The sequence below is a fragment of the Eptatretus burgeri genome, chromosome 16 (assembly GCF_056783735.1).
Source record: "Eptatretus burgeri isolate ZD-2024b chromosome 16, Ebu_testis_v1, whole genome shotgun sequence".
NCBI classification, from domain to species: Eukaryota; Metazoa; Chordata; class Myxini; order Myxiniformes; family Myxinidae; genus Eptatretus; species Eptatretus burgeri.
In genome coordinates this window covers 59278027-59301087 of record NC_140976.1, presented here as the reverse complement: position 1 = coordinate 59301087, position 23061 = coordinate 59278027, and the positions used below count along the sequence as shown (strand labels likewise).

The 23061-nt window shown below is 46.6% G+C and overlaps 1 protein-coding gene across 8 annotated transcripts in view; it reads right to left on the bottom strand.

Moving 5' to 3' along the window:
* Window positions 1-23061, bottom strand: part of LOC147011136 (protein furry homolog-like) — a 173507-nt gene that overhangs the window by 48982 nt on the left and 101464 nt on the right. For 7 of the 8 annotated variants that reach the window (XM_085859042.1, XM_085859043.1, XM_085859037.1 and 4 more), the window contains 8 exons: window positions 21928-22198; window positions 19256-19417; window positions 18683-18769; window positions 18230-18495; window positions 14220-14415; window positions 2433-2563; window positions 1659-1716; window positions 1459-1550 (listed from right to left, as the gene is read on the bottom strand). In XM_085859042.1, coding sequence (XP_085715168.1) covers window positions 1459-1550; window positions 1659-1716; window positions 2433-2563; window positions 14220-14415; window positions 18230-18495; window positions 18683-18769; window positions 19256-19417; window positions 21928-22198 — 1263 coding nt within the window. The remainder of the gene's footprint in view (window positions 1-1458; window positions 1551-1658; window positions 1717-2432; window positions 2564-14219; window positions 14416-18229; window positions 18496-18682; window positions 18770-19255; window positions 19418-21927; window positions 22199-23061) is intronic. The other variant, XM_085859038.1, reaches the window with a different exon arrangement.

The following is a 23061-nucleotide window of genomic DNA, read 5'->3' as shown; positions in this document are numbered from 1 at the left end:
AAGAAGAAGAAGATTTCGACTTTTAATAACAAAATCACTGACTTTATAATTCGGAAATTGGAAAAAGACATCATATCTATTTTGCAGGTTATCAAGGGATAGATTCGCGACAAGGTGGTCTGAGCATTAGGGTTCCCCCTCTAATTTATCACAGTAACGGAAACCTATTACAGATGCACAGACGGACGGACAGACAGCCGAATGGACAATGCAAAAACACAATGCCTCCAGCAACTTCGTCAGCGGAGGCATAAAAAACAAAATGCACCCGTGCGGGAGTGATGGTCATCTCTGCGAGAAAACATATAGCCTCCTGAAGGTAGGGAGGTTTTTGCAAACTTTGAAGTCATGTGACGCGAAAACGAAAGCGAAATTCGAAAATCCGTCCTGACCAAATTTAGATAATGTCCCATAGATTCATATGCCACAATCAAATTCAAGATTGCTTGAGAAAGGTAGGAGGAGATAAATTTTGAATATCGTCATTTTCGCATTTTTTGCCAACTTTGAAGTCACGTGACACGAAAACGAAAGCGAATATCGAAAATCTGGCCCGATCAAAATTTAGATATTGTCCCAGAGATTCATTTGCTACAATCAAATTCAAGATCGCTTGAGAAATGGCGGAGGAGATAGAATTTGAAAATCGTCATTTTCGCAACTTCAAAGGCCTCATGACCTTGACCTTGACCTTCGGTGACCTTGAAAGTCATACCATCGTGTTCGTCTCATCAACCTCTATCAGGATCATTCTATCAGGAGTATCTATATCAGGAGTATCATTAATACTCTATCAGTATTAATGACCAGATCTCCCGCTTCAACTTCATTGTGAACGGACGAACGGAGCGTCACCTCTCCTCTCAACACCAATATTATTAGGTTATGCTCGAAGAGATGACCTAAAAAAGGAAAAGATATATGTATATATATGATGTACCATACTCTTTACAGAGTATTGGTGTTGCTGAAAAAGTTTCTTGGCAAGAGTTATACTGGCTGGTTTGCCATTGCCTTCCCCCCCCCCCCCCCAGGAAGAGGCCGACCAAAGTATTAACTTCCACCCAACGCTAATTCACTTTATTATGAAGTAATCAAATATAATTGTCATTATCTGAAACAAGACATCGGAAAAGAAAAATCTGCAAACCAACAATTAGATTCCAAGAACTACGATAAAAATGTTAAAATGTTTTGTTTTTTTTTGAAACAATAATTCTGAGTCGGGGAGGGCGAGAGGAATCGACTATTCAACTCAACAATGAACAATTCTGAGGAAAAGAAAAAAAAAAGGCAGAAATCTGCTAAATGGCAGAAGTCCGACATATCCATCAAAACTGCAATGTCGACAAATATTAACTGAACCAGGTAAAAACTAGATGTTCTAAAAGATTGGTCAGGGAGTGAAAGTTCCTTTGAATGTGACCTAAAACTTATCGAGTGTAGAGTATCAATAACCTGTGAGTGAAGACTCCAGCATCAGCAAGCAGTTCAAACATCTTGACAAGCTGGACGCGTAATACATCTCGGCGGCGCCGCCGTTTCACGTTCTGGAATATCAATCACAGTTTGGAAAACTTGAAGCCTTATGATGCATCGTCTTCAAAGCAATGTCTTCCATACAAGGTTGTTTTTTTTGCATCATCACAATATTTTACCTCTGGCCTCCTGTCCAGTGCTTCTTTGATCACTGGGTTTAACTCTTCAATCAAGTCCCTTGTTTGAGGGGTGAAGAAAGAGTTACACAACAATAACTTTCCATTAAAAAGGACTGAAACAACCACCAAAGTCACCCCCCTCCCAAACAAAATTAAAAACTACAAGCAGATTTGTACCTCCATCAAAATAAATTATAAGTTCATAAAGAAATTAACCAATCCTTTTGGAATTGATCATCGAGAGCGAAGTACATGTTGCTCCATCACAACTCCCCACGCTTCCCACCGAGAGCAAAGTTGAAAGATGGCAAAAAAGCTCCACCAGGAATGACCTAATATCAAACTTATAGTTAAAAAAAAAAAAATTCTGTTTTGACCCAGTGACCCTACGTGCCCCACCCTCTGGAGCATGAACCTGGGGTTAAATCCAAAAAATTGTTACGTATTTCATGCATTCCCCAATGTTGATTGCATATCCAAAGTTTGATTTAAAATGTTTTAAAATGTGCCAGTAATTGCATTTTTTGGAATTTGACATTTTGAACTCGGGGCAGGGCCAAAATGCTTCTACTCTCACAACTTCTTGCCATGTGATGATCGTAACGAAGTTTGGTGAATTTCTGCACAACCGTTTAGGAGGAGATAGTGTGACAGACAGATAGACAGACAGGAGCCGATTACATTACCCATCCCCCACCTCCACCTATGTATTGGTTTTTGTTCTTAAGCGAAGGGACAATAATCTCAAACAATGATTAAAGTACATCCTTTCACCTGAACACGTAGGGGTTGGTTGCTCCCAGACCAAGCACCAAACACTCGGTAACGTCCATGCTCTCAGAGCGAATGAAAGGCACCACATGCTTGAACAATGCCACTGCTGATGGCGTACCCGTTAACTGCTGCTGGAAATATTTAATTGGGGAGCAAAGGTTTGGGGTCACAAACAACATTTGATAATGAAAATTGGGAAGGAAAATTAAAAATAAATACAGTATATAAATAGAAAAAAAAAATGAAATAAACCAATGTCACCCACAGGGTGACCCGTATCTTGCCAAAAGGTGACCATGGGTGACTTATTTAAGGTCACACTGAGGTGAACAGAGCTGCTATCCACCAGGAGCGACTCCTCAAGGAATATCTGCCTACGAGAGATGCCGATGAGAATCGTTCTACAGAGTAACTATGAAAAATATGCGTTTGCTTCATAACGTCACCAAATTACGTCATAATGTCTCAAGCTTGACATATCGAGAAAGCACTCATCGAGGTGTTCAATTTGAGGTACGACACGATATGGTTCCGAAAACTTGAAAATTTGACCTTAGGCGCTAACCATGAAGGTCAAGCCCAATCGCCACCAAAAATTAATCAGCTGAGCGCCAGACCATGAACTATATTCCCATGAAGTTTGAAGACGATCCCATCAAAAAATAAGGGTTTCGTCGACTCCCCTGATTTGCGACAGTGACCTTGACCTTTTACCTTCAAAATTTTGTGCGCTGAAACGGACCTCTATAGGCCTCTGATATGCGAAGTTACAAGAATTTCCAATGATAACTGTGCTCTGCAGAATTTTTTTATACGTGATTACAGACAAACAACAAAAAAAAAACATACAAGCTGACTAACATATCTTGCAAAAACTTCGTTTTGGCAAGATAATAAACCAATGTTACCCGCAGGGTGACCATATCTTGCCAAAAGTTGACCACGTGTGACTTCTTTAAGGTCACACTGAGGTGAACAGAGCTGCTATCCACCACGAGCGACTCCTTGAGGAATATCTGCCTACGAGAGATTCCGATGAGAATCGTTCTCCAGAGTAACCATGAAAAATATGCGTTTGCCTCATAACGTCACCAAATGACGTCATAATGTCGTCAAGCTTGACATATCCAGAAAGCACTCATCGAGGTGTTAAATTTGAGGTACTACACGATATGGTTCCTAAAACTTGAAAATTTGACCTTGGGGTCAAATATGTTTGACCTTAGGCGCTAACCATGAAGGTCAAGGCCAATCGCCACCAAACATTAATCAGCTGAGCGCCAGACCATGAACTATATTCCCATGAAGTTTGAAGACGATCCGATCAAAATTACTCAAAAAATAAGGGTTTCGTCGACTCCCCTGATTTGCGAAAAAGTGACCTTGACCTTCAAAATTTTATGCGCTGAAAGGGACCTCTATAGGCCTCTGATATGCGAAGTTACAAGAATTTCCAATGATAACTGTGCTCTGCAGAATTTTTTATACGTGATGACAGACAAACAACAAAAAAAACATACAAGCTGACTAACATATTTTGCAAAAACTTCGTTTTGGCAAGATAAAAACTGGATTTCCAACTAAACAAATACACAGCAAGAATCAAAATAAAAATGTTACAATAGAGATAAATTAGTAAAGGAGTGAAGTTCAATAATTTTGGAGGTGGAGGGGGTGGGAGTAGTTTTGAAAAAAAACAACCAATATATATATATATATATATATATATATATATATATATATATATATATATATATATATATATATATATATATACCATGTCAAAAGAAAGAAAAAAAGACCATAACGTTTTAAAATTTTCCACAGCAATACGCGACTTTTAAAATAACGTAATCTTCCCCAGAATGCTCGAGGCACATTCACAGAAATCCCGACCAGCAATAGTCATCGGGGCAGGGAACGTACATCTTGCGTGCCAGATAAAGTTCGTTTCTTAAAATGTTTCACAAACCTTCTAAAAGAAGCTGAAAATACTTGGAAAAGTACCCGAGAGAAAGGGGCCTCTGCACAACAAAAGATTTTGAGAACTTTCTGTTCAATTCACCCAAAGAGTTGACATCTTACAGCTCGTTATACAAAAACTCCCAACGATGTGGGCACACGCAAGACCTGTGGACAGGCGATGGACCGAAGCGTTCTACCCGACCACCCCGATCACCTGCCAGGGAGTGAAACTTTCAACCTGGTGGGATTACCTCATTTGAACAAGGTAGGCTTGGTGATTTATTTAATGGATGTCTGCAAATGGAAAGACATTGCCGATACTGTCATTACTAACATCCAGGCATCCTTCCCAGATGGAGACACTGTATCTGGTTTGGTTGCTTCTTATCACCGGTGGGAAAGTCATTCCTGGGACTTGTTAATGCACAGGGCAAGTTTAAAATGATGATATTTACTTTTCATCATGTTTTGGAGGGAAGGAGGGTGAGAGAGGGAGTTGTATGGGCTGTGAAGGCCATCATACATATATGTATATACTTTGTTTGATTCAAAGTCCACAAGAGGAATTTAATAGATTTTTGTATCTATTGGTAAAAGGAGAAGTGTGTGTGTGTGTGTGTGTGTGTGTGTGTGTGTGTGTGTGTGTGTGTGTGTGTGTGTGTGTGTGTGTGTGTGTGTGTGTGTGTGTGTGTGTGTGTGTGTGTGTGTGTGTGTGTGTGTGTGTGTGTGTGTGTGTGTGTGTGTGAACCACAGTTGCCGCTCACTTGTACAAGCAGGAAATTATGCAAACTAAACACCTATCATCCATGGATATATCTCATGGAATATATATATTGTCGCGGATTCGCGCCCGCCGGCGTGCGAACGGCCACGTAACTCGAATCGCGGCACGTCGCCCACGGGACGGACAATCCAGTCGTGACCCTCTCGGACTAACGCCGGGAACCAGTCACGGGTGGACCTTTCGGTCTCACCGCGATCGAGCCAATCGGCCCCCGCGTGGGATAGGGTTGCTCGCCAAATTCGACCTACCTAAGTACCCACACGGAGGGTAGACCGGGCGATCGCACCTCGCCGCAGGTCGACTTCGGACACGGGCCACTTAAGCGACCCGTTCCGTACTATCGGGATAACCGAGTGGTGTTATTCGTCGGCCTCGACGGTTGATTAATTATCGGGCATCTTCGCCCACGACCAACCCTTTACGTGAAGCAAGATGGGGATTCAATGAAAGAAATGACGAAGCGAAGCGGGAAAACAGTTCAACAATAAGCACATTTATTTCGCGATGAACGGAAAGCACACATATACAATTACACCAAAAGCAAATGTAAAAGAAGAAGAAGACAATGCAATATTACACAAAAAGCAAATGCAACAATGCAGATCTATCCGACTACCGGGCACACGGCAACACTTATACAATTTTACTTCACAGACGGCGCCGACAACACATATTCCTAAAGCAAAAGAAAAGAGAACCACCCTCCAGGATGAGGGGGTAGGTGGGCCTGGGGCCGAGACCGTGTCGGGCCTACCCGTCTGATGATGAGACGCGGAGCGGCGGTGGTGCCTCAACTCCGCTGGCCTCGCGGACAGTGTCTGGTAGGGGGTGGGAAGGGGGCCCCCTTTTGTCGCACTATCTCAGCGCGGGGGGAAACAGGAGGGGGTTGCTGATGCTCGGGGAAAGGAGGATTTCAGAAGAATCTCGGGTCCCGCGACGAGCGTCTCCACCACGACCTCGGTCGCGTCGCCGGCCTTTCCCTCCGCAGTTCCCCGAATCCGACGCGAGCACCCCCTCAACCGCCTTCGCCGCCGCCGCCTCTCCACAGCTCCATCCTCTTCACTCCGACTCCGCGAACTCCCAACTGCGAACTGCTAACTGCGAACTGCTAACTGCGAACTGCGAACTGCTAACTGCTAACTGCTAACTGTGAACTGCTCTCTTCTCCGCTTCCAACTCCGAACTCTTCCTCCTGCGAACTGCTAACTGCTCTCTTCTCCACTTCCAACTCCGAACTCTTCCTCCTGCGAACTGCACTCTGCCACTTCAACTCAACTCTTCCTCCGCTTCCAACTCAACTCCTACTCAACTTCCAACTGAACTCAACTCGTCTGATGAACGCAGTCGTTTTTATAAGCCCCGTGGCTTCGCTCTTTCATCTTTGACCCTCTGCCTCCGACCTTTCACCTCGCTCCCCATTGGCCCGAGAAAAAGTGGGCGTGAATGCTTTTTGATCCATGAATTTGCATATAGCGACCGCCCTCCAACGCCCTGGAGGCGGGGCCAAATCGCCCCTCGCTCACCGATTGGACGGAACAAAAGTGGGCGTGAGTCGTTTTTGATCCGTTTTTCTTCGGAAAGTCCGCGATGCTTTTGAACACGCTGCACGGTGCACGCCCTACACGAGTCCAGCATCGGTGCCCACGAGTGGCGCGAGATGACGGTGATGCGATGGTGGCGAGTTGTGACGGTAAAGGTCGTGGCGGTTGTGGTGAAGCGGCGTTGTGGTTGGTGGTTGTTGTTGTGATGGCTGTTGAGACGTGGTTGGAGGTGGTAATAATGGCGGTTGGTCCAAAATAAAGATAGTAAAAGAAAAACGGCTATCCTGAAGAGTCGCAGCCCTCATGAATGACATTTATTCCCTCTAGACAACGGGTTTGGGCCTAACTACACATATACTTACCGAGATATCTCACCTAAGGGACCTGAATGGTGGTTTGCGAATTTGGTCAACCACAACACTACCCCTCCCCTTTTTACAGACTCGTCCCGAGTCGTCAAATTTTCGTGTGCCATCATGTGTAGTTTTCCCCTAGTACATTTTACCTACGGATCCCTGAGTGCGACATTCATGGTATTCGTGTCCCCAAAATAAATAACCTAAGGGCTGAGTAACTACCTAAACAAACTCACTCACACGGACGACTTAAATAAAATTGCCGGCGCTAAGACAAACATGCCGGGGGCGCACTCATATTTACAGTACATCTTAACCTTAACTTACAAATTTTACACTAAACCATGGCCCAGGATCAATGAACTCTGCAAAAGAAAAGCAGTTAGCAGGGAGCCAGGCTGCTCGCATGCAGTCTCTGGCTCAAAACAATGCAGGTGACAGGGAACGTGGCTGGCTGCTCACATGCAGTCCAAGGCCTTCCCTTTTGAACTGAACGCAGTGAACCACAACGGTGCATGGGCTGCACAACGCAGTCTCCGTGCCAGCTCAAGTGGCACACGCAATGAACACAACGAATGGATAGATGAATGGTTTGAACTGAACGCAGTGAACCACAACGGTGCATGGGCTGCACAAATGCAGTCTCCGTGCCAGCTCAAGTGGCACACGCAATGAACACTACAAATGGATGGGTGAATGGATGGACGCAAACACGGTGCACGGGCCGCCACTGCAGGCCCGTGTTGTAGCTGCCAACAGGGCAGTTCTCGCAGCTTGCAAACTGTTGCCTTGCGGATGCTGGCGCACATGGAAATGAACAGGGGGGGGAAAGCAAAATTGAACGGGGCTGGTGAACGTGGGCAGTGGGCGTGGCATGGCAAAGGCAGCAGGCAAACACAGCCCGCAGAAGAAGGCCGCTGCAGGCAAACACAGCCGGCAGATGAACTGGCCGGCACGGGCCTTGAAGAAAAACAGCCAGCAGATGAACGAGCCGGCACAGGCCTTGCAGAACAGCAGCTGCAGACGATCCAGCCGGCACAGGCCTTGCAGCACAGCAGCTGCAGATGAAGTTGGCCAGCCTTTGCCGTTCCGTGGAGGTTGGTGGAGGGAGTGCGGTGGTGCTGGCCACTTGGAAGGCGGGCTCGGACCTACCTACCTGTCTCCCTCCCACCTATCGCCTTTGCCTGTCACTGTACATACCCACTCCCTTAATTTGTCAAACCCCAATTTAGCCCCAACTTAATTTTTTTTTTTAACTCCCCACTATAAATCGTCCCCAAACCCCCTTTATCGTCTTTGTTCGGCTAACCTATCCTGTCACCAAGCCTACTCCAAACCCCTACGTTCCCTTCCCGGAGGGGAACAAGGGAGAGCTAACGTCCTGTGCCGAGGCCCAATGAAGCCTCAGAATGGCCTCCCCAGAGTTCGGCGATCAATAACCAAAGTGGGTCCAGCGGCCCACAACGACAGCGAGGGGATGGATGGTGCGGAGGGGTACATCTCCTAATCTACCCTAACCATTTAACTGTTAAACTACCCCGGGGCTTTCAACAAGCGCCTCTCGCTTAAACTATTGGTTCTAACAACCCAGATTCCCGTCGCCTGTGTTGGTGTCCTCACAATTTCGGGCCTCGCACCCCCAATTTTCTCTCCGTGCCCTCACACGGTCTCCTGGCTGGGACACGTGGCTCCCTTTGGCAGGCACGACCCTCTGCCGAATCTCCCGCTATGGCACCCCCGGGCACTACACTGCCTCCGAGCCGACCAGCTCCCTAACACCGGGGAGTGCCCCCCATGGCACCTCCCCTGAAACGCACACGTGGCAGGCTGGCTTCCCGGGCCCCTTTCCGAGGGTCACCCATGCCCACAACACTGCCCACGCGGCGAATGGCGCCCTGGGCCCCCGCACCAAGCAGGCGCACCCGTGCCCACTACTCTATCCCGGCCCCCCATGGGCCCATGGCCTACCGCGGCCGACTAGCCTGGTGCCCGGGGTACCCACTCAGCGATACTCACCTTTCGCAGCCACGCTCCCAAGCCCGTCAACAGGGCTCCTGCACCCCTCCAAATGGGTCTCGAGCCTACTTTCCCACCAACAACAAAACGACCTCCATTTTTGTTAATTTGACTAACCCAGCTAACTCACTCTACACTGACCCCGGGGGTCCCTTGAGCGGGAGTCACTCCTCCCCCCAATCACTCATCGCACCATGCATTCCCCATTCGCTCCACTCACACAGACTCGCTGGCCTCACCCACTCACCATGCACATGCTTCCACTTCACTCACCAACTCTTCAACACACTCACCGCTGAACTCTGCCATCCTCCTAACTACATCCCCTAACTAACTCGTGCTCCCACGTCGTCCCTTAAACTACAGCACGTTCCTTTTAACACTACGTAGCTAAGCTACGTCCCCTCTACACATTCACAAGTCTGTCACTGTTCTCCAAATAATCCCATTTTATTTCCCAACCTAAAGCTCATCTAAATCCCTCTACCGAATCCATTCCACGGACTCCATGAGGACTTACCCCTGCCCCATGAAGTCGGTCTAACTAAGCTAACCCTTCCCCCTAACTAGTTTCCATCCTGTGCCCAGGTCAAGGGGGTCTTCCACCCCTTGCCCAGGAATCCTGTGCACCCGAAAGTGAGGCTTGCTTTTTTTTTTCTTTACATGCGCAGCACCAGCGCGGCAACTCGCGCACTTTGCACCTGCCCGTGACGTCATGCAGCTGCACGTGTACCTCGTCCCTCCTTGGACGGTACCATCCGGCAGGGATACCCCTCCTGCCGGATTCCAACCCCACGTGCAGCCATGACGTCACCGTGCGCAAAAAAAAAACCACAAGCCCCACGTCTCGAGGGGTTCCCCACGCGAACACATGTGCTTTGCCCGTTGGAGCTTAACACATACGATCGCGTGGAGAACCCGTCCGGTCCAAATCCGTAATCCTGCCTAAACTTTGTCCGTCCGCGGGATCGGCAAATCCACCGCGTGCGTTTCCGGACCGGGACTTCACTCTCGCAAGCGAGCACGTGCGGGCCTCGTGCGTTGCACAGCACGGACCTCGTGCTCACTGCTGGGTGAACCCGGCACGGTCCCCGAAACAACGACAGCCGCTACTCGGCTTTCTTTCCTCCCATGTCGCCGTCGTCGCCATTCGACCCACGCACACCTGCGTGTTACGACGCTCACACTCCATTCCATCACATTCACACCGGGAGACGCGGCTGCGTGCTCCCGCATGCCAACCGACATCTCCCTCACATACCGCTCTCTCACACACACGGTCTCCCTTGCACTCGGCCGTTCACTCACGCGTGCCTCACTACTCACACAAACCATACTACTTACACACGCGGGGGCACTCACCCGCGGTGCCTCATCCACACTCCGTGCCTCACTCACACACGCGGGGGCACTCACCCGCGGTGCCTCACTCATACTGGCCGTTTCATCCACACACACGGCCTCACTCACACACGGTGTCTCACCCACACACGGCGTGCTGGGAAGCACGTACCCTGGCACCATCGCCACCACACCACTCACACACGGGGTCGCTTCCACACACGGGGACGCACTCACGCCTTGCACCACACACACAGGGACAACTACACTGGGGATTCGTGTCCCCACTAGGGTCTCCGGGGCCTCTATACCCCCCAAGCTCTCCGTGCACCCGTTCACAGCACTCCTCCCCTCAACCTCGCAAAGCACGACCGAACTCACCTGGTCGTGACTCGCCTCAAGGGGGAATACTCCCTCCCCTCGTTCCTGGAGGAGGCTATCCCGCTGCTCGCACCGGGTCCCTACACGCTCCGCGAGCTCACCCCCATTATCCTCCACTACCTCCGTGTGTGTGTGTGCGTCACTTACCCCGTCTTCATCGTGTAGTCTTTCCTCTATTTTTTCTGTCTCCCGTGTCTCTGCCAACTCTTCACCCTTTACCTCCCTTGTCTCAACTATTATTTCCTTTGTCTTCACCTCGTGTCTCGTCTCACACGTTTTGGTCTCCCCATTTAATTTTTCCCTTTCGGTCACCGTCGCTTCTTCTGTCACGACCCTCGCCCAACACGCCCCCCGAATTATTTTTTCACCCGCCTCCACCGCGGGCCCGACAGCCGTTGCACCCCCTTCCAGCTCGTTTGCTCCCACACGTGGAGTCGCCATTCCTATCTCCCTGGTCACGGCCTTCATGCCCGCCTGCAGGCATCGGCCCATGTTCTGCGTCTCCCCCCGAAGCTTTTTCGTTTCTTCCTTCATGTTTGTTTCCATTTTAGTTTTCATGCGTTTTATTTCGTTTGTGAATGTATTCATCTTTTCGTTCATGCTTTTCATTTCATTTGTATTTGTATCCATCTTTGCTGTCATTGCCGCCAGCATGGCGCATAGCTGGGCGATGTCGGGTGCGCTTGGGTGAGCCGTTTCGGCAAGGGTCGGCGGGTTTTGGTGGAGAGGGGGAGGGGAGGTGTCATACACCGCGGCCGCTGCCGCACCCATTTCGGGCTCTGGGTTCAGTTGGGCGAGTTCGTTTTCCTGTACTATTAACATTTCCTGCACGGGGATTTCATCCTGGACCATGGATTCTACATTACTACACATATACATTTCTAATACCCCCGGCTCCCGCTCGCCTTGAGACGCCATCTTGCTTCTCTTAAAGGGTTAATTTAGCTCGCTCGTAATTTGGAGGGAATCGGGGGTCGCTCCTCTCACCCCTGGACCGATTCCCGTGAATTTAATTGGAGACAGGAGAGCCCGTTTTCCCGTTCTCCGTTACCAGTGCCGTGAGGAGGGCGATGAGTTTATATCGCACGACCTGACACCAGTGTCGCGGATTCGCGCCCGCCGGCGTGCGAACGGCCACGTAACTCGAATCGCGGCACGTCGCCCACCGGACGGACAATCCAGTCGTGACCCTCTCGGACTAACGCCGGGAACCAGTCACGGGTGGACCTTTCGGTCTCACCGCGATCGAGCCAATCGGCCCCCGCGTGGGATAGGGTTGCTCGCCAAATTCGACCTACCTAAGTACCCACACGGAGGGTAGACCGGGCGATCGCACCTCGCCGCAGGTCGACTTCGGACACGGGCCACTTAAGCGACCCGTTCCATACTATCGGGATAACCGAGCGGTGTTATTCGTCGGCCTCGACGGTTCGATTAATTATCGGGCGTCTTCGCCCACGACCAACCCTTTACGTGAAGCAAGATGGGGATTCAATGAAAAATGACGAAGCGAAGCGGGAAAACAGTTCAACAATAAGCACATTTATTTCGCGATGAACGGAAAGCACACATATACAATTACACCAAAAGCAAATGTAAAAGAAGAAGAAGACAATGCAATATTACACAAAAAGCAAATGCAACAATGCAGATCTATCCGACTACCGGGCACACGGCAACACTTATACAATTTTACTTCACAGACGGCGCCGACAACACATATTCCCAAAGCAAAAGAAAAGAGAACCACCCTCCAGGATGAGGGGGTAGGCGGGCCTGGGGCCGAGACTGTGTCGGGCCTACCCGTCTGATGATGAGACGCGGAGCGGCGGTGGTGCCTCAACTCCGCGGGCCTCGCGGACAGTGTATGGTAGGGGGTGGGAAGGGGGCCCCCTTTTGTCGCACTATCTCAGCGCGGGGGGAAACAGGAGGGGGTTGCTGATGCTCGGGGAAAGGAGGATTTCAGAAGAATCTCGGGTCCCGCGACGAGCGTCTCCACCACGACCTCGGTCGCGCCGCCGGCCTTTCCCTCCGCAGTTCCCCGAATCCGACGCGAGCACCCCCTCAACCGCCTTCGCCGCCGCGGCCTCTCCACAGCTCCGTCCTCTTCACTCCGACTCCGCGAACTCCCAACTGCGAACTGCTGACTGCGAACTGCGAACTGCTAACTGTGAACTGCTCTCTTCTCCGCTTCCAACTCCGAACTCTTCCTCCTGCGAACTGCTAACTGCGAACTGCTAACTGCTCTCTTCTCCACTTCCAACTCCGAACTCTTCCTCCTGCGAACTGCACTCTGCCACTTCAACTCAACTCTTCCTCCGCTTCCAACTGAACTCAACTCGTCTGACGAACGCAGTCGTTTTTATAAGCCCCGTGGCTTCGCTCTTTCATCTTTGACCCTCTGCCTCCGACCTTTCACCTCGCTCCCCATTGGCCCGAGAAAAAGTGGGCGTGAATGCTTTTTGATCGATGAATTTGCATATAGCGACCGCCCTCCAACGCCCTGGAGGCGGGGCCAAATCGCCCCTCGCTCACCGATTGGACGGAACAAAAGTGGGCGTGAGTCGTTTTTGATCCGTTTTTCTTCGGAAAGTCCGCGATGCTTTTGAACACGGTGCACGGTGCGCGCCCTACACGAGTCCAGCAACGGTGCCCACGAGTGGCGCGAGATGACGGTGATGCGATGGTGGCGAGTTGTGACGGTAAAGGTCGTGGCGGTTGTGGTGAAGCGACGTTGTGGTTGGTGGTTGTTGTTGTGATGGCTGTTGAGACGTGGTTGGTGGTGGTAATAATGGCGGTTGGTCCAAAATAAAGATAGTAAAAGAAAAACGGCTATCCTGAAGAGTCGCAGCCCTCATGAATGACATTTATTCCCTCTTGACAACGGGTTTGGGCCTAACTACACATATACTTACCGAGATATCTCACCTAAAGGACCTGAATGGTGGTTTGCGAATTTGGTCAACCACAACAATATTCTTGTGAGCCCGATTTCCATTCAGGAACAGAACAATTACAGTAAACCACTTTGAAATTAGCACTCTCTCACCAAAATGCTGAAAATTATGTTTAAAATACTATTTGAATTACAGATTTTGTGCTTGTAACATCAGCTTAGTAGTGCCCGGTGAACCAAACCGAATCAGTGTTTAACACACACACACACACACACACACACACACACACACACACACACACACACACACACACACACACACACACACACACACACACACACACACACACACACACACACACACACACACACACACACACACACACACACACACACACACACACACACACACAACCTTGTTCGCTTTCATACGTCATTTTGAAAGTCCTGTATTGCGAAAGCATAGTTGACCATATCAGGGGTGAGGAGGATGCATAAATAATGTACCCTGTTCTCAGAGCCAGAAGAACCATCAGGGGTGGAAGCAAGGGCCTCCGCCTGCGATGAACGCAATGATCCCGATGTCCCCATGCTTGCTGGAGCGACGCTGCAGCAAAACAGAAGGTAGTTCCGCCAGAGTGGCGCATACGAATCCCCACCGGTACTCGACGATGCACTCACTTTCTTTGTGTTGATGGGGCTACTGTACAATGCAAGATCGAAAAAAAATGAAGGATTCGTTTAAGTTTTACATTGACGACTGAAGTAAACAATTTACTTTGCAGCATCCATGTCGTTCATCAACAAGACCGAAACATTAAACAATGCAGAGCCTTACGGGGTATATAGATCACAATAGATCTGAAAACCAGTGTGAACACACACACCATTATGCAACAATCTCAACAATCTGAGTAACTAGAATCACCAACTTTGGCACAGAACTTTATATTGTACACACAGACGTGATTAACGCAATACTCACACACAAGCCTGTGGACGCAGCATCAGTAAATATAGTCCTGGATTAAACTCCATTTTATATTTTGTCCTTGTGAGCTCAAAGGTGAACTCTTCTGAGACATTCATAATATGAAGCTCTGTGCCAAATTTGGCAATTCGAGCTGCTGTTATTATCCGGTTCTTCTGCTGACAGACAGACAGACAGACAGACAGACTGACAGACAGACAAACACACAGACGGGATTATCACGTGACTCACGCACTTGGCCGACAGCCGCGGCATGAGGAAAAACTTCAACCCGGTTTTTCAACTTTGAACCATATAATAGCCATAAATCTCAGTCCCGATGGAAATCCTGAATGCTAAATTTATTGAAAGATTATTGATATTGACTCATTACCCATCAAAGATACCACAGCAGGGCAAGATAAACCACTCACTCATGAACCCATTAAAAAAAAAATAAACCAATGTCACCTGCAGGGTGACCCGCATCTTGCCAAAAGGTGACCACGTGTGACTTCTTTAAGGTCACACTGAGGTGAACAGAGCTGCTATCCACCAGGAGCGACTCCTTGAGGAATATCTGCCTACGAGAGATTCCGATGAGAATCGTTCTACAGAGTAACCATGAAAAATATGCATTTGCCTCATAACGTCACCAAATGACGTCATAATGTCTCAAGCTTGACAAATCTGGAAAGCACTCAGAGGTGTTCAATTTGAGGTACTACACGATATGGTTCCTAAAACTTGAAAATTTGACCTTGGGGTCAAATATGTTTGACCTTAGGCGCTAACCATGAGGGTCAAGGCCAATCGCCACCAAAACTTAATCAGCTGAGCGCCAGACCATGAACTATATTCCCATGAAGTTTGAAGACGATCCGATCAAAATTACTCTAAAAATAAGGGTTTCGTCGACTCCCCTGATTTGCGACAAAGTGACTTTGACCTTTGACCTTCAAAATTTTGTGCGCTGAAACGGACCTCTATAGGCCTCTGATATGCGAAGTTACAAAAATTTCCAATGATAACTGTGCTCTGCAGAATTTTTTATACGTGATTACAGACAAACAAACAAACAAAAAAAAAACATACAAGCCGACTAACATATCTTGCAAAAACTTCGTTTTGGCAAGAAAAAAAAAAAAAAAACAAGAAGTGAATACTTCAATATCGCGTGGCTGGGGGCAGTAAAAGGTTAAGAATGATGAAACAATTTTGCAGTTATAAAATTTAAATGTAGACACGGTGAATTAGCATGCATGATGGGAAGAGTTGTGACGTTGGCCAAATTTCTATTTATAGCCCTCAGATCAAAGGGACGTATGCGGCCATAAGTGTGACAGAAGACGTGACAGAAGATACAGGACAGAATAGCCAATTATATAACAGCGCGATGTCGCCATGCTGTAATAACCACTTCTGTCACTAAAAAAAAAAAAAAAGAGGAAGAAATCACCTCCAGAAGACGTTTTAAAAACACTTCTGGTGAAAAACAATAAAGAACGAGAGTTACACTGCTGCGCGTCAACAACTAACGGAACAGGAAGATTATCACTTCCTGCTCAGAAAATCAACTTCCGGCGTCACACAGAAAACGATTGAGCACAAAAAAAACGTCGCTCTTCTGCATTAACTCCACCTACAATTCACCCGGCAATCTCCACCCACATCACACCCAACAATAAGTGTGACAGAAGACACAGGACAGAATAGCCAATTATATAACAGCGCAATGTCGCCGTGCTGTAAAAAAAAAAGAGTGAAGCACTGGGGTGGATGCCCGCCATTTTAGTGAGTAACTACTCTGTGGCGCTCCAACACCACTACGTTGGTGACGTAGCCCTGTATGGTGAAATTGAGGGTTTTCTTTTTCTTTTAACTGCAAGGAGAGGAGGGAATTTCAATTTGAAGGTCGATCTTGTCTTGTAGCTAGTTTTCTTGTATAAATGAATGGGATTAATTGGATTGTGAGGGAAATGTTTTACTTTGGCGACATGACAGATGGTAGAATCACCCGTGTTTTTGTAACAAGAAAGCCATTAAAAAGAACAAAAAAAAAAGATGGAGTTTAAACTGCAACATGCAAATTCCTGGGAGAGTTGACGTGTCACATTGGTGTGGCTTTTTTTCATTTTAAATTTAAAATGATTTTTTCTAAATTTTTTTGAAGAAGAGGAATGGTTAGGAAGTTAAAATATATCTGGCATCAGTTCATATTCACCTTTCATTTGTATTCATATTCAGACTTGTGGTGATCATAGATCTAGCCAACACCACCACCCCCCCCAAAAAAAAATAAAATAAAAAAACACACACACCACACACACACACACACACACACACACACACACACACACACACACACACACACACACACACACACACACACACACACACACACACACACACACACACACACACACACACACACACACACACACACACAACCAGGAAAACTTTGAGTCTCCACAGTAATTCACATAATCGACATTACATCATCAATCTTCTCACATTCCTCACCACACAATCTTGGCAGGCCCTTCTCTCTTCAATCTTACATTTCCAAAATACCACCATTCACTTGTAACATCGACTCACTGCATGAATAGTCATTTTAAAATACTATCTTAATAAATACGATACGTGTTACTGTTCATGCCTGGTGTTGGCTTAATGGTTAGGGTGGTGGGCTTGGGATCCTAGGATCCTGAGTTCAAATCCCCCATGGCTGCTGAATTAATACCAGGTGTGGTTGACTGCCTGTCATCCTTCTGAGGTCAGCAAAATGAGTGCCGGCTTGCTGGTATCCTGTGTCGGAGTGGCGACCCGTCCAGGATTGTGCCCAATAGCCAAGGAGCCTGCTTAGGAAGCACTAACGCTCTGCACAGAAGTATGGCCCCAATAGACGGATGGATGGATGTTACTGTTTAAATGTTGAAACTCAATTATTGCCACCATGTTCTCATATTCCTGTTTCTCCACAGTGTAGCATTGACTTATTTTATAAAGTAAGGTTGAAAAAAAAATGACTATTTTAAGAAGTTAAACTTAAAAAAAACAAAAAAACATAAAACAAATAACTGTCAGAACAACAAGACACAGAAAGCATTGGTATGAATGGGGTAATTAAATAAAAACCTATCATGTGAAATTCAAAATTCAGTCGTTAGATTTGTGTCACCCAACATGAATTATAATTAAAAACACCAATGTAATACATGGACAAAAAAGTCTGTGTCGCTAAGTTCATTTGTTCATCCACATACAATAAGATGAAAAAAAACAAAAAAAACAATCAATCTCGAAATCGACATGTTTAATGCTAATTTACGTCTTACATGTTCATAAATCGCAGCGAGCTAGCTCGCATTGATTGCGCAATTGCTTACTAAAACGGTGGCTGAGCACTCCCATTTGATACTTCTCGTTCACGGCCAAGCGACTTGTCTTACGCCGCTTGCGACAGTCAATGAGTCAAAAAAAGAACACTACTTTTGTTCTTTTGGGGCGGGGAAAATCTAAATCTGAGAGCAACTCTTCTTACTTTGGGTCGACCTGTGGGGAAAGGAGCAGAAGCCGGGTGAATACATATGGCCAGGCATAGAGCAGAGCTGAGGGACAATGCTGCGGCAAACAGTCCTGGCGCAGGAACGAGGCAAGGCACAGGGGCCAAGGATCAACACCTGATGTTGCATGGGCAGCAACCCACACGTGGGATGGGCTCAGAGTGTCATAGGCGCTCAGGTAAAGGGGTCCGTGGAAGTCGGAAAGGAACTGCAGGTCCACGTTATGCGCATGTACAAAGGTTGCCTGGGAAGTGGAGGAACACAGTGGAGTATGAAAATAATTGGAGAGTTGATGTAAACTGTGGGAAGTGAAAAGATCCGAAAATGATTTTTAAAAAATATACGCGTGCACGGTTGGTAATAACTCAAATGGAGACTTTTTTATGATGCAATTATACAAGTTTGATAAACATGGGGGAGCAAATTCTCACCAGGTCTGTGTTGGTGAGGTGCAAAAAGCTTTCAAGGATGGAGGGACTTATTCTGTCCAATAAATCAATCACAGCTTCTTCATCTTCCTGTAAAATGGACAAAAAAAAACTTCAAAAAACAAAATAGAGATGGACATTGACTCATCATTTACAAAAAAAAAGCATTTCCAAATTTCTTCTCCTTTCATATGCAGCACATGGTTGTTATCAGCATCATTGGCTGAGGGCACGGCTGTGCCGCTGAGGTAGTGCCTTTGTGGGTTAGGGCAGGAATTTGCAATCTGTTCAGGGAGCCAGTGATCGCTCGCCTACTCCTGAAGGACAAAATGGGATCTTTAACATTCACCAACTAATGCTGTCAGACAGGACACTTAAGTTAGCATATATCCGAGGGACAGTACACACATCGATTCATCGCCCTGCCTCCGAGACACCAGGATGACTGTTTGTAACTGCACCGATATTCAAACCCAAGATAAACGGCTTCGAGGTGAATATGCGGACCTTTAAGTCAAAGCCATCCTACCAGCCTGGACAAGAGAAAATAAGCCACCCAGTTACAAGAGTGACTACCTTGGTTCGTGCAAGGGATGTGAGGAGGGCACGGGCCTCACGCAGCGCAGTGACAGCGAGGCGGCGAGTAGGTGGACGGCAACTGCACAGCATGACGAGGGCAAATCCCTCCACGGCGTGCAACACGCCAGAGTGTGGGTTCTTCTCTGGGAGCTCTGTAGACTGCGTGGCGAGAGTGAACACAACAGCATGTCAGACACTAACCAGTGAAAACCAGGCAAATGTTAGTGAGGGGCAATGACGGCCAGACAAGCAGCTGGCATCAAACGATAAAAACAGAAAACAAAAGAAAATCCAGATTTTTTTGTTTTTTTAGGAGAGCCCCAGAAAGTGTAAGACCAACCGACAAAAGGGATTATTGCATTTTGTTTTATACACTTATTGTGGCGGCATGATTTCATGCTTTCGCTGGCTCGGAACGCAAGCATCACCACTGCGCCCGAGTATGGGGGTACCGCGAATGCAATGCCCCTATTACCAGTGCAACTGGTACTCATTTTGCCGACCTCGGAAGGATGACAGGCTGAGTCAACCCCACCTTGTGTTAATTCAGCAGCCGACGGGGCTTGAACTCAGAACTCTAAGATCCCAAGCCCACCAACCGAACCAGAGCCAAAACCAGGCATTATTGCATTTTCAGATCTCCTGATTGACCATGCACTGACATTTATCTACACTTTGAATGGACTACTACTACTACTACTACTACTACTACTAAAACTATTACTTTAATGGCTCCAATTAATACCACCATTCTTATAGTGTCAGCCACATGAGTTTTTCCTCTCCACACCTCTCGGCACCCCCACCTCTCTGACGTCCCTCTCCTTACCCTATTATAATCTATTCTACTTGGAATGGTATAAATCACAAAACTGTAATGCAATTGATGTTAGATGCAGGATATATGTACAACAATTCACAAGATGTGCCAACATTCGTTCACTGGCCCCGTACACAGGGCATGGCCACAGATAACCAAGCAGTGATTATCCAAAAATTCAATGACTGGCCAAAAGGGAAGCTTGCGCTTTCCCAACGGATGCCTGCTGTTCTAGACAGCCGGATGGCGAGAACAGATCTATCAAGTAAAGATTTAACAAAGAGTTTAATAATAAGAAATGTTGACAATAAACGTGCAAGGCTTAGCAATATTATGAAATTATTACACACAATTACAGTTGATGACGACGGGCACAAATCCAAATGGGGAACAAATGACAAACATTGAACACATAATGTCTCAACTCATGGCTGAAGCTGCAACCCTGGTGAAAATAAATAAAAAGATAAATAAACAAAAGACTCCGTGGTGTATTGGTTAGAGCATCCGCTCCAAGTCTGGGAGGTTGGTGGTTCAAACCCCGGCTGAGTCATTCAAAAGACTAACAAGGACAAATGTCTCAAAGAGCAGCGTCCTAAAGGTTTTGTCGGCTAAAAAAAAAAAACAACAACTTCCGATATTTCGTCATGTGCCTTGATTAAGCCAATAGCGAGACCAGTCATAGTGTATTTACGTATTTACGAAATATCGTGTATTTACGAAATTACAGTATATTAAATGGAATAATCTTTAAATAGTAACGTGAACTTTTCGAAAAGAAGAAGAAGAAGCAGAAGAACAACAACAACAACAACAACGCCGAGCTCTCTTAGAGCAGTGTTCGCTACGCGAGACGCTGCAAAAAATGGTGCATGCTTCCTTGCTTGATGTTAAGCAGTTAAAAGATAAGGGGATGGACAATTCCCACAGGTGGGTATCCATGGGGAGGAGTAAATTCATCCTAAGGAAAATGCCCTGCTGAGTGCGGTGAGAAAGGCGACGCCATTGTTGTGGCATCACTCGTACCCAGAGTGCACCGGGAATGGTAGTTTATACAAGCTCAGTGGCGGTGTTCGTCTCGTCGAAAAATCCTGCGTTGTGTCTCGCGTATTCGTCTATGTCCATGTGTGTGAGATGCGTGTGTGGCAGCCTTAGATCCTATGAGCCTTAGATGAGCCTTATATCCTAAAATAAATAAATAAATACATAAAACCAAGGAATGAGTAGGTTGGATTGACTATGAAAGAAACCCAAAAGGTGAATATTAAGAAATGTCACAAGAGATAACGGGAGCGTTGGGGGTAATTTTTCTGCCGACATCCACTGCAGGCATACTGGTATGGAGATGTGGCAAGATGGTCATGGAGAAGCATCACTTGGTGGCAAACAAAGAACCTTGCCCATTTTCTCTCCCACCCCCAGGGTTTCACTATTCTTCACACAGGTTTCAAATCTGACCCACTCTGCCCGTGGACTACCATCCCAGCTGATGGGACGGAGTCTGTAGTGCCCGTGTCTTCGTGCATCTGCAATGCAATCCCGCAAGCTCCACTTTGAGTGGACCAGGTCCAAGCAGCTTTGGAGAGTAAGGTTTGAGTTATGAATGGAGGATGGAGGGAGAAGCGGAGGGGACAAGGTTGTAATCACAAAAAACGAAGGGGGAGGAGTGGCAGATTAACAGGTTTGCAGAGCAAACTGCAGCTAAAATAATTGACTCATGGCCTCGCATGACCAAAAAGCTTCAACAGATAATCGACGACACAAAAACAGAAATAAATAAATAGATAAAGACCAGTGGAAATTTATATTATACTTATACACACTACCCCACCCTTCCCCGTACATGTACCTTTTGGTGTTGGGATTGCTGCTGTTGTTGTCCAATAGTTTCTGTTCGGACAATTGTGGTATTTGTGGCGAGGCGCCACTGAGCCAGAAGTTGCACCAGCATCCGCAGGCAACTGTCCAGCAGTGGTGGCCACGTGTCGGGGACCTCACGTGCAGCCAGTGCAAGTACTGCAAAGAAAACCTCTTCACGCCACTCGGGAAAGCTGAGAACCAAGCTTTGCAGGGCGGCAAATGCCAGGCTGCGCAACTCTTCATCCATATGGATTGTCAGTCTATTGCAGAAGACATTTGTCTCAGGTTTTATAAAAATCATTACAATTTCAAAGCAATCCCTGATAGCATCAGACTTAATGAAAAACTACTGCACAAATACAGTGCCATCACAGGGTCTGCTGTATCTTGAAGCACTCAATATTTTGGATGATGATGTCAAAGCCAGTTTTCACACACAGTCAATATGCTACTTTATCGCTTAAAAGAGGTGGCCATTGTGTGTCTGGAATCAATGCCCTGCTTGGGATTAGCTGCATAATGATCAATACCTGTAGTTGATATGAGAATGCTGTGATGTGGTTGTGATGTGACAAATCACCTCCTCCTGTGCCAAACTTTGTTTTTGTTAAAAACACCAATCACAAGGAAACTCATTCCTTTGCAACCGAACTTGAAAATTGCAAAAAACTGCTACCTATTTCCTCATTAAGGGGCACTCCAAGTTATGTTGGTGAGTGTTTCTATAAGGACCGTCATATTAATCTTGCAAAGAAATCAAGACCTGGGTTAAAAAAAAAAAAAATAATAATAATAATAATTAAAAAAAATATTAAAACAGATAAATGCGCCTTTTCCGACACACCCACATGATGTCGTAAATCTTCGTTAATTGAAAGAAAGGGGACCTTCGTCTGCCTGGATATTCGATGATGATATGAAAGAGAAAATAAAAACCAGACTTGCATATTTACATGGGATTGTATCTATATCGATATCAATATCTAACAATCTATATGTATATGTATGTATATATGTATATATGTATATATGTATATATATGTATATATATATGTATGTATATATATATATATATATATATATATATATATATATATATATATATATATATATATATATATAT